The sequence below is a fragment of the Rhinoderma darwinii genome, chromosome 7 (assembly GCF_050947455.1).
Source record: "Rhinoderma darwinii isolate aRhiDar2 chromosome 7, aRhiDar2.hap1, whole genome shotgun sequence".
NCBI lineage: Eukaryota > Metazoa > Chordata > Amphibia > Anura > Rhinodermatidae > Rhinoderma > Rhinoderma darwinii.
Window position 1 is genome coordinate 22278318 of NC_134693.1, and position 14552 is coordinate 22292869.

A 14552-nucleotide genomic window follows, 5' to 3' on the forward strand; every position below is an offset into this window, starting at 1 on the left:
GCTTTTTCGGACTCTCCTGGGAGATAGTGTGATAGGAAGTCTATGGCCTTGTATACAGCGAACCCAGCCTCTCCCTGAGAAACCAAAAAAGCAGATGAAAGCCGCATGGGTTCAGATAAGCGATGGTCCCTTCACTCCAGCGAATTGGCGTAGGGGGTCTCAGTACCTGGACCTCCTCCGATCAAAACTTCTGAAAAGTCAAAAGTTTGACGAAATGATAGTTAACCTTTAATTATGCCCCTTATGTAATGTACGGTGTGGAGTTACAGGCTGGCGCTTTACAAGTAGAGGAGAACACGAATATTTGGAGACGTGAATATATGTACCTGTACCAACGGCTATGCTGACGCTGGTTTTTCTGGTGGGCTCCGTTTCTTCGGTTTCTGCAGGTTTGTGTGTGGAGGACGTGGCCTCCATGGAAGGAGTCTGGGCTTCTAACAAGCGCTGAATCTACAAAGCACAATTGTACATCTTACAGTCACCCATTGAGAAAAAAGACAAGTGCCACGTCACCTGGAGCTCTGCATTCAACTGAAGCTCCTAGGAGTATAGATTTCTTCTTTTCTGGGGTCTGAATGAATTTAGGGGTTTGGTCTGGTTTTCCCACTAACAAATAAACCTTTATGTAAATAGTTCTACACCGTTTGCGAAACGTTAACTAGACGACATCTTTACTGTTCGTGCTCAACTCGGACCTTCACTTGACCGCAGACCCAAGTCCGCGAACCAGTTCTAAAACTAGTTGAGTACACCCGGAGTATCACATAATCCCTCAGCAGCGCTCAGAAGGATGATGCCATAAACAGGAGGCTGCGTCATGATCATTTTCAGAGCTGCTGACTGCTTGCGAGATCCCTTGATAGACCTTGTGACCCGACAGAACCAGAAAAACACTTTCTCCTGCCTTGTTTGGCACTTTTATTTAGTGGGTGTAATTGTACCCACTAGTATAACTATTCGGATATCATAGCAACGTTCTTATTTTAGGAGGTCCGTCATAGTGACAGGTTTTTTTTTTATGTCCGATTTAAAAAAAGTTCAACCCACCTGAGCTTGAAGGAGTTTCAGTTGCCGGTCCTGTTGGGCTAGGAGCCGATAAGCTTCTGTAGACAATCCCAACATGCCATTAGTTGCGGGCGTGGCTGGAGGGGTACCGTGCTGGCATGAACAAGGACTGCACACATTCATTGGCAAAGAATCTCTCCTGCCCGGTGACATCACATTCTCCACTGGCGACAAGCGGCTCCCCGCCCTCGAGGCACCTTTTTGGCAATTGTTGGCACACACTGTATTGCAGCACACATTTGGACAGCTCACGTTTTGATGAGGAGGGACGATATTTCCTGCTACATCTAATGGGCTCTCCATGCCACAATGGTTAATATAACCACTCGCAACCGGCCAAGAACTTGCAGCATGACATTGAGGAGGGGCAATAGAGTGACAGCAGTTACAGACATTAGTCTGATGGCAAGAGGTAAAGTTAGGAGTTTGTTTGGGTATTTCAGCAAGTTTCCTTGATGCAAGAGGAAAGGTGACGTTGTGGGTGGGAGACTGTGATGGGGGCGATTGCCTGGAAAAGTGAGTAGATGGCATCACCGGCGGCTCTTGGCATGATCCATTCACGTTAAAGCTGAGATCAAGGTCCGCTGAACCTCTGACCTGATGAACCGATGTGTCCGGGGAAGAGCCTGTCCGGGGTGTGGACAGAGAAGAGGACGACGTTGAAGAGGAGGCAGAATTTCTTCTTGTTTGCCCCTTAGCGTTCTGATGAATGTTTGGCTTCTCCGCTGCGGTTGATCGGACTTTAGATGGTTTTGGTGTTTGGGCTTTAGTATTTTTAAAGGGCACGAGCGATGGTTTTGTAGAAGATTCTTTCCCATGTGGGTCATTATTTTGATACGACGCACCCATAACTTGATTGACAATTTTTGGCGTGGAGGAAAATGGTGGAACTTTCTTATTATTGTTCTGTTGAGTTCCGGGTCTTGGTTCTACAAGATTTCCAAATACCAAAGAGAGTTCTGGAACACACGGGTGGATTTTTGTTGCCTGAATTAAGAATATACATATTTTATTTTTTTATCTTTAACACGCCAGAATTGTGGATTTGCATGAAATAATGTTACTGTATGCCAGATAGACACTATACCATAATAACGGTTTACAATCGGTTTTCTAATCATGTTTCTTGTTAAACCAAAATGTACTGGACGTCCGTGCCAAATTCTTAAAATAAGTGAATTGCACTAAAATAATGTAATAACTTGCGACCGCCTGAATCTCAATCTCACATACCCGAACACACAATATTTGCTACACTGAACTTACAAAAACAACTCCGCATAGATATAGGGGTTCTCCGGGGACTTTATATTGATGCCTATCCTTAGCCAACACCGGGGCCAACACCCAGCTCCCCCACATAGCAGCTGAGTGAATGAATGCCATGAATGCCACTGCCCCTTCAATGTTTACCAGGCACAGCGCCGTACACCTCCATAGCCGCTGTATATGGGAGCGGAACTGCAATCCCGGGCACAGCTGCTACAGATGTGTATGGCGCAGAGTCTGGTGAGCTACGAAGAGACTGCAGTATTTGCCGACCAGGGCCCCTTCAGTCAGCTGATTAGCAGGGGTGGCGAGAGGCAGACCCCCCCCCCACCGATCAGATGCTGATGACCTATGCTGAGGATAGGCATCAATATAAAATGCCCGGAGAACCCATTTATAGGGGTTGTCCACTTTTCCTATTTTATAATTAAATGATTAAAAAAAATAAAAAAATTGAAATTTAGATGTATTAGAAATTCTGCTCACATAACTGCACTGATATAAGAAAGGTGTCGGTCTAAATATTAAAAAAAAAAAAAAAAAAAAAAAAAAAAGAGGTATAGCCCACAGATTTGTCCATATAAAAAACACAAAAAAAAAAAAAACACCCTTAGAAGAAGTGACTGGACAGTCAGGTGACCACTGGTATTCACGTGACAACGGCGAGGTATATAAACAGGTAAATAGTAGTTCATGGAGGAGCAGAAGTTATAAAGTATTTCTACATAGAGCAACATCTCATCATCAGGTCTCATGTCTATGAGGAGCCGCTCTTCTATACTTCTCCGTCTCCTCTCTGTGTTGTGTTTTTTTTTTTTTTAATCAACTTTATTAACATGACATCACCTGGAGACAGGCAGTTATTTTATACATCACCTACAGACGTGAATACAGGCAGTGAATCAATTGTTTATCATTCCACCTACCCACATAGCGCATGTTGCCGAGGGTGTGCGCGCTGGGTCACGACTAACGTCAAGTTTAGTCATATTCTGTTAGCCCGTGGATGCATTACACAGGACTATTCTGTGGGCTATAACATTCCGCCGTGTAAGGGGCCTCATGCACTATAGCAAATGTGGGCAGAATTTCTAATACATGTATTAGAAATCCGTATGATTTCCTATTCCACAAATTAGTAAAAAAATACAAAAACCGGACACCCCCTTTAAGGCTAGGGCTACATGACGACTTTGGTCGTGCGTCATGAAGATCGCAACGTTGCAAGTGAAGATTGTGAATATAGTCGCGTCACGACAGCATTCGCAAAACACTTCAAACCTGCTGGATTTTTGGGTCGCAGATTACAAGTCGCACGCAACTTTGCCAGCATAGACTTTAAAGTAAGTCACGTGCGACTGACTCATTTGCGACACATCAGCGATTCTTTTGCTTTTGGCAACTTTCATGGCGACTTGATGTTATGTGACCAAAGTCGCTGCGTAGCCCTAGCCTTAGGCAATAATAAATGAATGAATAAGTGAAGTCTCAAGACCAACGCGTCACTTGTATCATCCAGTTCGTAATGAATGTTACCGAAACCTCCTACGTTCTGTTACTTCTCTATAGGTGTATGATAGCGCCACCTAGTGGCAAGAATAAGCCACTGCATGCTGAACTGAGAAATTAAATCTCTTTGAAGATGGATGAAAATTTAAAGCGTTTGTCCAGGATTAGAAAAACATGGCTGCTTTCTTCCAGAAATAGAAACACATTTGTCCACAGGTGGTGTCTGGTATTGCAACTCAGCGGAGATGTAATACCGTGCACAACCTGTGGACAAGCGTGGTGCGTTTTTTTTTTTTTAGAAGAACGCAAATATGTTATCCTAATAATGTACAACCACTTTTTCAACACACAAAAACGTTAGTTTAGAAAATGCTCTGCTTTCTGTAAGGAGCCTCACACAGGAGCGTGTTCAGCCCGTGATACACGGTCCGTACGTCGGCCGCATTCCCGGACCGAACACGCTGCAGGGTTGAAAGAAGCTTCCCACGTATTTTATTGCACAGACCTCACTGGATTTACCTGCTGAAATGATGGATGAGGGCGAGGAGAAGGCCTAGGAGAAAAATCCTCATCTTCTACACCAGAATCATGGTCGCTCACCGATAATTTACTGGGAGACAGATTTGGTTTGAATCTGGAAGGGGGCAAATGAGAGAATGAGTATCTAATAGATCCACCGCATAGACCAAACCGGGCACCACTCATTGCCCCTAGGTCCACAAATAATAAACCAAAAAGAAACGCATGGAAGGAAACTCACACAGTAGCTGAGATAGTCTTGGAGACTTCATTGAAGAGGTAGGCTTCTGAATTCTGGCCCTCAGTGGAAAGCTCAAACTGCAGGTGGGATTGCTGCGAGGATTCCACATTCTGAAATAAATACACGTTTTAATAAAAATCTCTTCTTCTAAAGACTAATAATGCGGTCAACTTCTCAACAAGCCACAGCCTACCATGAAAAAATGTAACGCATCGTCACAGGTCAGCAACTGAAAGCCGAGGGGATCGTGGCCAACGCAGGGAAGACATTCATAAAACTCTGGCTCCTTGTGGGTGAGTGAATACAGGACTACGAGGAAACTGCCCGACTCTGAAAGCACCCTACAAAAATATAAAAAACAGATCATAGTCCAACTATAAAACAGGTCAAAACAGGCGCTGAAAAAGGGATGGACTTGTCAGGAGTTGATTCCACGTACACCAAGAAGAATATTTGGTTTTATCCACCCATCTTCCTAAAAAGGGGTTCCATACTAATCTAAGGCCTGATTCACATGAGCGTATTTTACATCTGTGTTATGGACGTTAAAACAATGGCCGTCGCACAGACCTATGCAATTCCATGGGGCTATTCAGACATGCGCTGCTTTTCACGAAGCGTGCGTCCGCTGTGTGAAAGTTACTGCAGGTCCTATTTTTGTGCGTTTTTGCGCACCCCACTGCCTATTGAAGTCAATGGGTGCGTGAAAACAACGGACAGCACATGGACGTCATCGGTGCGCTGTGCGCGATTCACACACCAGTTGCTAAAGAAATGATGCGTTTTTTGCGGACGCAAATGGAAACGCTTGTGTGAATCTAGCCTTAGTGTCACAAAATGTCAGCACAGGCGAGGAGGGAGCCGCAGAGCAGCTGCAGGTTCGTCCTTGCGCATCGCTGCCTGGATGAGCCTACGTCAACAGAATTCAATGGAAGCCACTAGGACACATTTAAAATAACACATTACAAAGTGCTAGGGTTCACATAGCTTATTTTTGGCCGCGTAAAAAAAACTGCCGCAAAAAAGTAGTGCATGTCACTTCTAGAGACGTTTTTGGAGCCGTTTTTCATTGACTATAGAAAACCTGCTCCAAAAATGGGTGTGAAAAACACGACTGAATAAAAAACGGCTGAAAATCAGGATCCGTTTTCTGTTGAATACAGCTCTGTATTTTCAGCCGTATTTTGTTAAGCGTATGAACACAGCCATAGCGTTTGACGTGCTGAAGTACGAACCCCCCTTTAAAAATGACCAAAAGTCCAAATAATGCCATATGCGGCTGAATCAGATGATTGACAGGCACCCCCACCCCCACGTCTATCAGCTGATCGCTCGGGCCACTTTGAGAGAAGGGGTTGGCTTGTTGAGAAATACAACTAATGGTTTATGCGCACGGCCAGATTACGGCTCCGGCATGAGCTGTATATTTAGAGCCAAGGAAGGGAACTAGGACACATCCGACGAATGAGATCAGGAAGGTCAGGCAGTAAAACGCCAGGACATCACTCACCTTTCTTTAATAGAAGAGCTGTACATGAAGCGCAGGCAGCCGGCCCACACCTGAGGACTGTGGACGTGTGTGATGCCGCTCAACCAACTGTGGAGAAAAGAAGTGCCAGAAACATTTCAAGAAGAGGATAAAACGACATTCTTAAAATTCAGGGCCAGTAGCATTAACTATGGTTTGCCGATGTCCTCTATGATTCTGTAGTCATCGATCTTATGGAGATCACATTATGGAGCGCGGATTTAATAAAACGATTGCAGAATAAACAAACTACCAAGTCTGGACACCCACCAAAGTAAAGCCAGCGGACAAACACACGGACAACTCACATTCCAACAAGCGGCAACGTGTAAGCCTTTGGGTCAGATTCAAGTACAAGGAGAAGTTTCCTGGTCTGATCCATTGTCAGATACCTAATGAATAGGAGACAGTCAAATACAAAGTCTTATTTCAGCGCTTTCATTATTATATTATATCTATCAGGGCTGGTCGATTATGAGCCAAATCAAAAATCACAATTAATTGAACATGTAACGTCGATTGCGATTAATGATCATTTAGGACACACCCCTTTTTGCATACCACGCCCCTATTTGCATGCCATTGAATATTTATCCCCTAAACCTGCTGTATAGAATATACCCCTACACTGCCCCCTCACAGCATAATGCCCATATAACTGCCCCCTCACAGCATAATGCCCCTATAACTGCCCCCTCACAGCATAATGCCCCTATAACTGCCCCCTCACAGCATAATGCCCCTATAACTGCCCCCTCACAGCATAATGCCCCTATAACTGCCCCCTCACAGCATAATGCCCCTATAACTGCCCCCTCACAGCATAATGCCCCTATAACTGCCCCCTCACAGCATAATGCCCCTATAACTGCCCCCTCACAGCATAATGCCCATATAACTGCCCCCTCACAGCATAATGCCCCTATAACTGCCCCCTCACAGCATAATGCCCCTATAACTGCCCCCTCACAGCATAATGCCCATATAACTGCCCCCTCACAGCATAATGCCCATATAACTGCCCCCTCACAGCATAATGCCCCTATAACTGCCCCCTCACAGCATAATGCCCCTATAACTGCCCCCTCACAGTATAATGCCCACATAGCTGCCCCAATAATGCCTTATAAAAATATTAATATACACACTCCCCTAATGACGAGTGGAGGGGATCCCTCTGCTCCTCTGGTCTGTGCAGCTCGTCGCAGACAGACGCAATTTCGTCACTGCCTCGCATCTAGCGATACATTGTGAACAGTAGAGCAGGGGCCTTATCATATTCAACGGTATCTACGTCCTGAAGATGCAGATCGTTTAAGCCGGAAAAAAACGAAATGCGCAAGATGACGTCGATTAATTGCGCTGAATTTTGGTTTGTTGTTTTTTTTTTCCAATTGCCAAGCCATAAAAATTGTTAAATAATTATATATATATGTATACACACACACACACACACACACACACACACACGCGATGAAAAAAAAAAAAATTGACCAAGAAGTATACGCAAGGCAAAGCGTTTTTCCCCATTACGCAACCACTGTTATATTTTGCGTTGAATCAAAAACTGCACATGGAAAAATCGGTTTTCTATTTACTGAAAATAGTGCAACACTGACGGTTTTATTACATTGAAAGAGAGATTGCGAAAGGAGCGCCGATATTAGCGAGCCGTTAATGTCCTCAAGAATTACATTTATAGTTCACAATAATTTGGTGTTTTTTTTTTCCTGTAACTGCGATCACTTGTCTTTCCCCCCCTCGGTTTCCATCACACACAGGCAGACACTCGTTTCCACTAGACTTACTGCCAATAAAGTAACGTTTTTAAAATGACAGAAGATGCGACCAACAAATGAGCGAATTATTGCTGATGGTTTGCTCGCCGCACACAACGGTTGGTACGTTTGTTCTTAATCTTGTTCGGGAGATGATCGTCCTTTAAAGCGCTCACAATTTGCAATGTTAACGACGTTCTGCAGACACTACAGGAGGGGGTGGAATTGGACGGGCAGCAGAGGGAGCTCGTTCTTTTTGCAGCCGTGTCCACGTGTGAGTCTCTCAGAATGAAGCTCCTTACTTTGATTTCTCTCTGCCGCCTGCAAGGACTGCCACATTCTCTCTGCCGCCTGCAAGGACTGCCACATTCGCTCTGCCGCCTGCAAGGACTGCCACATTCGCTCTGCCGCCTGCAAGGACTGCCACATTCTCTCTGCCGCCTGCAAGGACTGCCACATTCTCTCTGCCGCCTGCAAGGACTGCCACATTCTCTCTGCCGCCTGCAAGGACTGCCACATTCTCTCTGCCGCCTGCAAGGACTGCCACATTCTCTCTGCCGCCTGCAAGGACTGCCACATTCTCTCTGCCGCCTGCAAGGACTGCCACATTCTCTCTGCCGCCTGCAAGGACTGCCACATTCTCTCTGCCGCCTGCAAGGACTGCCACATTCTCTCTGCCGCCTGAAAGGACTGCCACATTCTCTCTGCCGCCTGCAAGGACTGCCACATTCTCTCTGCCGCCTGCAAGGACTGCCACATTCTCTCTGCCGCCTGCAAGGACTGCCACATTCTCTCTGCCGCCCTCGTCTCACCAGTTCCTCTCAACTGCACTCATCTAACATCATCGTTATTGTAACGTCTGAGCACTTTATGTACTAACACCGCTGAACTTTATTCCCAAGTAAATGTAAACTAGTTAGACCCGACTGGTGCCGTTGTTTGGCTTTGAAAATAACCAAACACAAAAAAACAAACAAAACAAAAAACACCCACAAAAAACCTGAGTGAGCATGCAGTTTTTCTAGCCAATAGGAGAATATACTGCTCTTCCCTTTAAAAACTCCACTCCTGTTTTTGGCTAAACAATACTATTAGCGAAAACTGCACCAAAATGCAAAGTGTGAACTAGGCAATATTTCAGGAAACACAGAATTATGAATTCAAATACACGAAGTGAGGATTGTCTAGCGCTGGCTTCTCTGTAGCTAGTTTTTCCACCTTGACTTCAAAAAGGAAGAACTTCTGCGGACAATATCAATTAACATGTCCAAATAAGAAAGAGTATAGGCCCTATTACAGCAGCCAAAATTTTGTCCGGTGCAGTGAGCTCCGAGCAACGAGACATCGTTGATCGGCGCTTGTTTGCTCCTCTTCTCAAAAAGCCATGTATGGGGACGAGCGGTCGTTACTCCGATCGCTCGCCCACGCGCGTCTTCCAGTTTACACAGGAGATGCGCTGCCAACAACGATAAAATGCACGTTTTTTTTAAAACTACATGATCAGCAGATGAAGGAGCGTTTGCTCCTTCATCTGCTGATCCCTGCAATGTTTACACAGGGCAATCATCAAGAACGAGTGTTCTGGGAACACTTGTCTGCCCGATAATGGCCTGGTGTAAACCCCCTTATGCGTGCTGTGATATTGTATCTTTATATTGGTCCTTCTCTCAGATGATAGGAACAGTCTCAAATATATAATTATTATTTACACCTCCCATTATACAGTTTCCACTGTATAAATGGGAGCAATGTGCTGGTGGAGGGTTGTGTGGGGGGGTTTGGGGGAGGAGTAGTAACCCTAACCCTCTAGCATGTCACCGCTACTACCATAGAAGGGTAACGCTCCTCCCTATATAAAATCAGGCCCCAATATAACTTTTGCTATACCCAGTGTGACACTATATCTCCCCTCCCCCACTGGTGCACATACATTCATTCAATTTAATCACATGAAGGGTATACAAAAAATATAAAAATAGAATGTTCGGTAAATAGAATCAAACAAGTGTTTTAAAAAACACTTACACCTTGGCGGTCAGGAGGACAAGCATGTGTCGAGACACGCCGGCATTATTTGGATTTTCTATTAAAGAACACTCAGAATAAAAAAGGAGCTTACCCGCATTTGTGTGTTCCTTGAAGCTGAGCAATATTATTGTGACTGCTCAGGTTCCTGGCGAGGGCGGTGGGTATAATTGGGACAGGCTTTACGGGAGTACTTTCAAATGTATTCGCTACAGTGACAGCCGCCCAGCGAAGATCAAAGTGAAGATTGTCCATGTTCTCCGAGTAAGTGATATGAGCTCTCACAGTGAGCAATTTGGAGAGATCCAAGGCTTCTTTGCTGTGAAGATGACTCTGCAGACCCTTAAAACAAAAAGAAATACAAGAATTCCTTTTTCATCTGCAAAACAATACAATTAAAGCCTGACGGCGGTAATATCCATCTCCTTCCTCCTACTTGACATTCAGAAAGGACTAGATCAGCCTTGTACGTGAAACAGAGAAGAGGCAAGAAGAGAGGGAATCAAACAGCCCTCCAGAAGACAAACACTAGATCACAGCACTAAGAAGATAAAGAAAATATCTCCCCCGGACCGTATTAAACATAATATTTATTCCAGCATCAGCTTATAATCCGGAGTGAATCCAAAGTCTACGGCAGAGCAGCAAGCGAATGGCCAAGAACAGATGATGCAGAATATTTATATTACAGGGTAAGGGGGGGCACTTTGTGTTTTATTTATATTATGCTTTTGTTCATCTGCATTATTTTTATAGGATAAGTTGACATTTTGCAAATATACAAACATGTTTTGTGCTTTATATTTTTAGATTTATCATTTTGCCATTTAAACCCATTTTATGTGCCCTCTCAGTCCATGAACAGCACAGCTTTAGACACTGTCCAATTTGGGGAGGGGGCCTACAGCACTGCCCATCCTGATCTTCCTAATCCATGAATAGAATACAAAGAATATAGTGATAATGGACACAAGAGAAGCGGGAGTAGAAAGGAGACTGTGTATAGCAACGTCGATGTCATTCCACGCAGTCTGTGGAGACCTGGACAGCAAGCTTAATGGGCACTTTAATGGCTGACACTAGGTGGTGGCCCAGAGCCTGGAACTAACGGAAAAGAGAATGACAACTCAGACCAAGCTGAATATTAAGGGCGGGTTCACACATAGCGGAATTTCACTTAAATTCCGCTGCGGACACTCCGCAGCGTTAATCCGCAGCGGAGCCGTTTCTCCATTGACTTTCACTTTAATTTAGCAGTGTTCGTTTACACGATGCGTACAATTCCGCTGCGGAGCATAGGCTGCGGAGCGGAATTTGGTGTCCGCAGCATGCTCTGTCTGTTGCGGAGCAGTGGCGGACTCATGGCGGAATTTCTCCATTGACTTCAATGGAGATTCAAAGTTCCGCAATGAAGTCCGCAGCTGTCATGCACATGTCATGTGTGCTGCGGATACGTCTTGCTTTTTTAACTTGACATTTCTTCATTCTGGCTGGACCTATGTATTTCTAGGTCTACAGCCAGACTGAGGAAGTCAATGGGGCTCCCGTAATGACGGGAGCGTTGCTAGGAGACGTCTGTAAATAGTCACTGTCCAGGGTGCTGAAAGAGTTAAGCGATCGGCAGTAACTGTTTCTGCACCCGGGACAGTGACTACCGATCTCAATATACATGTATCTGTAAAAAAACATATAAGTTCATACTTACCGAGAACTCCCTGCGTCTGTCTCCAGTCCGGCCTCCCAGGATGACGTTTCAGTGTAAGTGACGGCTGCAGCCAATCACAGGCAAAGCACAGGCTGCAGCGGTCACATGGACTGGCGCGTCATCCAGGGAGGTCGGGCTGGATGCCGAAAGAGGGACGCGTCACCAAGACAACGGCCGGTAAGTATGAAAATCGTTTCCTTTCACTAGGGAAAGTGCTGTCCCTTCTCTCTATCCTGCACTGATAGGGAGAAGAGAAGCACTTTTCCCGCAGTCTGCAGCAGCTAGTCCGCATCAATGTACTGCACATTTTGTGCAGATCCGCTGCAGAATCTGCAACGCAGATTCTGTGCGGCATCGATGCGGACAGTTGCGGAGGAATTCCGCCATGTGTGGTCATGCCCTAAAGAGGATCGGTCACCTCTCCTGACATGTCCGTTTTAGTAAATACTTGTAATCCCTATAAAACAATTCTGGAGAATATTTACTTTAATCTCTGCCTTGTGCTGTTCCTTTGTTATTCCTACTGGAAACGTATTAATAAGTTGACAATTGGGTGTTACCATTCCTTTTGTCAAAGGGGCGTGTCCCTAAAGACTGAGTGCTGATTGGACAGTGTCAGACTGCTTAGGGACACACCTCTAACTGGTAAAACCCAGTAGTCAATATATTCATAAATTTCCAGTAGGGATAAGAGAGGAACGGCATGACGTAGAGTTCTTAGAAAGAATGATCCAGAATTGTTATATTATAGGGAAAACAAGTATTTACTAAAATACACATGTCAGGAGAGGCGACAGGTCCTCTTTAATAGGAGTCACTAAAGAGGACATTTTCAGTGCCATTATATGGCTATTTCATGCCATGCTAGCCAATACATCTAATATGACATGCAACAATTTGTCCCCCATGACTATCTGAGGAAAGAAAAAAAACAAAACCTTTTCGCTTCCCATTGTAAAACCGGAGGTACAGCATGGACAGAATTTTATGGGTGCCATACTTTGGATCCATAATATGCCATGTGCCCTAAGACTAAACATGATAATACTACAAATAGATAAAAGCAAAATACTATTCTCCAATCCCAATAATAGGGAACAGACCATTAGCAGGACTGTACCACAACGGTCTTCCTTCCACGTATGGATATTAAGGAGGACACGATCTTCACTGCCCATGCTCCTCCTGCAATATCGATGAGTAAAGGAGGTCCGAGGACGGGCAGATCTGACTAATGCCTCATGCACACGACAGTGTGCGCCAGCCGGGTCCCATCAGTGATCCGTGGAACGATAGGACATGTCCTATCTTTCTACGGATAGGGTCAGTTTTCACTGAACCGATTCACCCACTAAAGTGAAAACGATCGGGTGCCACGGTCATGTGCAACTGCACGAACAGATGAGTGGCGAGTAGAGAGGAGACATTTTTTATTGCCTGATGAATCACAAATCATGTTGAGACTCAGTCATTTAGATGCATTAAGTGAATGAAATTTGATTATATTTTAAGGGCTGGAAAATCTGAAAAACCAGCAGGTCCTGCCAGACAAAACTATTTGGTCATCTCTAGTGGTGGGACATCTGCTAAAATTTATGAAAACCGACTATGGACTACGACTGACATCTGCATCCTGGTTTATATTTATGGGGAAATCAGGATGCAGTGCCAGATCATATGATGGATACCAATGGCACCCGACGGATCCAATTGACTTATCATGGAATCTGTAGGCACGATGGGAAAAATAGCGCTGCACGCAGTACTATTTTTCCCTGTCAAATATGATGGAGACTGCAACAAGACTCCGAACTAAGCCTCTGACAACGTGGCATAATAGACTATGCCAGGGGTCTATCGGCACTACAGCTGTTGAAAAACTACAATTCCCAGCATGCCCTGATAGTCTTTGGCTGAAGTAAAGCTTTTGGCTGTCAGTGCATGCTGGGAGTTGTAGTTTCACAACAGCTGGAGTGATTAAGTTTGCTGACCCCTGGACTATGCTTTCACCATTTGTCATTCTGTCTCCAAGGACGTATGTAACCGTTTCTGTACGCGTAGAAGACGAAACTGCAGTGGAACATGTGACAGGTTTCCTTCTAAGATCAGTGTTTAGCCTCAGAACATGCGGTGTGCCAACTTGCTTATAATAGTGTTCACATAACGCTCACACTTCAGAAAAAGGAATTCCAGTGATCGCTCAACGTACCTTAAAAGACGAGGTGAAGTCCTCAGGAGTGTGTAGCGCGACGCCCCCTGTAGTTTCCTTGGGACAAATAGTGCACGGAATTGCAAAATCTCCAGGTAAAAGAGCAGAAGGAACTTTCCCTACACTGCCCAACTTCTCCCGGCCAGGATCAAACCGATCAAATGTTAGCGCTATGCCTTCTTCATCTAACGGGAAAAGGAGAACAAACAGAGAATAAGTAACAGCTGTGAGAAGTTTCTTTGCTTTCCCTGGAAGGTTAAAACACAATGTCGGTCACCATAAAGACGGCTCTCAAGCTATTCAGCAAAGCCTAAAGCAGACCATAAACATGAGGTAACTCTGCTGGCTCCCCCGGAAACATGACGCCGCGCATCAGGAAATATAATCCACGCTGCTCTGACTACCGACATGTCCTCGGCTTTAACACTTTTCTGTTGAATCTCTGCTTTCCTTCTTCTGTATTACTCACCTGTTAAATATCCCGCCACTTAAGTGCCAATGTGTTCCCATCAGACCATAACCACAGCATTGACAGGCCACTGGCTGCAGTATTGATACCAGCGACTATGGCAAGTGACTGATACAGCATGTCATTGCTATGGCCATGTAAACAAAGACCACCAGGAGATGAGGGTAGCATCGGCACTGGGAGTGGAATATTAACCCTCACCCTACATCGAGAACAGGAGTCACCTGAACACCAT

General features: G+C 45.0%; 2 protein-coding genes across 2 annotated transcripts in view; both read right to left on the bottom strand.

Moving 5' to 3' along the window:
• LOC142657685 (calcium-activated chloride channel regulator 1-like) overlaps positions 1 to 14552 on the bottom strand; it is a 1094600-nt gene that overhangs the window by 234845 nt on the left and 845203 nt on the right. The gene's annotated exons all lie outside the window — the stretch shown is intronic.
• Positions 1 to 14552, bottom strand: part of STIL (STIL centriolar assembly protein) — a 28788-nt gene that overhangs the window by 7314 nt on the left and 6922 nt on the right. The window contains exons 5-13 of the mRNA XM_075832960.1: positions 13849 to 14033; positions 10029 to 10276; positions 6440 to 6523; positions 6114 to 6200; positions 4797 to 4944; positions 4604 to 4713; positions 4363 to 4477; positions 1048 to 2052; positions 327 to 450 (exon numbers count right to left, since the gene is read on the bottom strand). Coding sequence (XP_075689075.1) covers positions 327 to 450; positions 1048 to 2052; positions 4363 to 4477; positions 4604 to 4713; positions 4797 to 4944; positions 6114 to 6200; positions 6440 to 6523; positions 10029 to 10276; positions 13849 to 14033 — 2106 coding nt within the window. The remainder of the gene's footprint in view (positions 1 to 326; positions 451 to 1047; positions 2053 to 4362; positions 4478 to 4603; positions 4714 to 4796; positions 4945 to 6113; positions 6201 to 6439; positions 6524 to 10028; positions 10277 to 13848; positions 14034 to 14552) is intronic.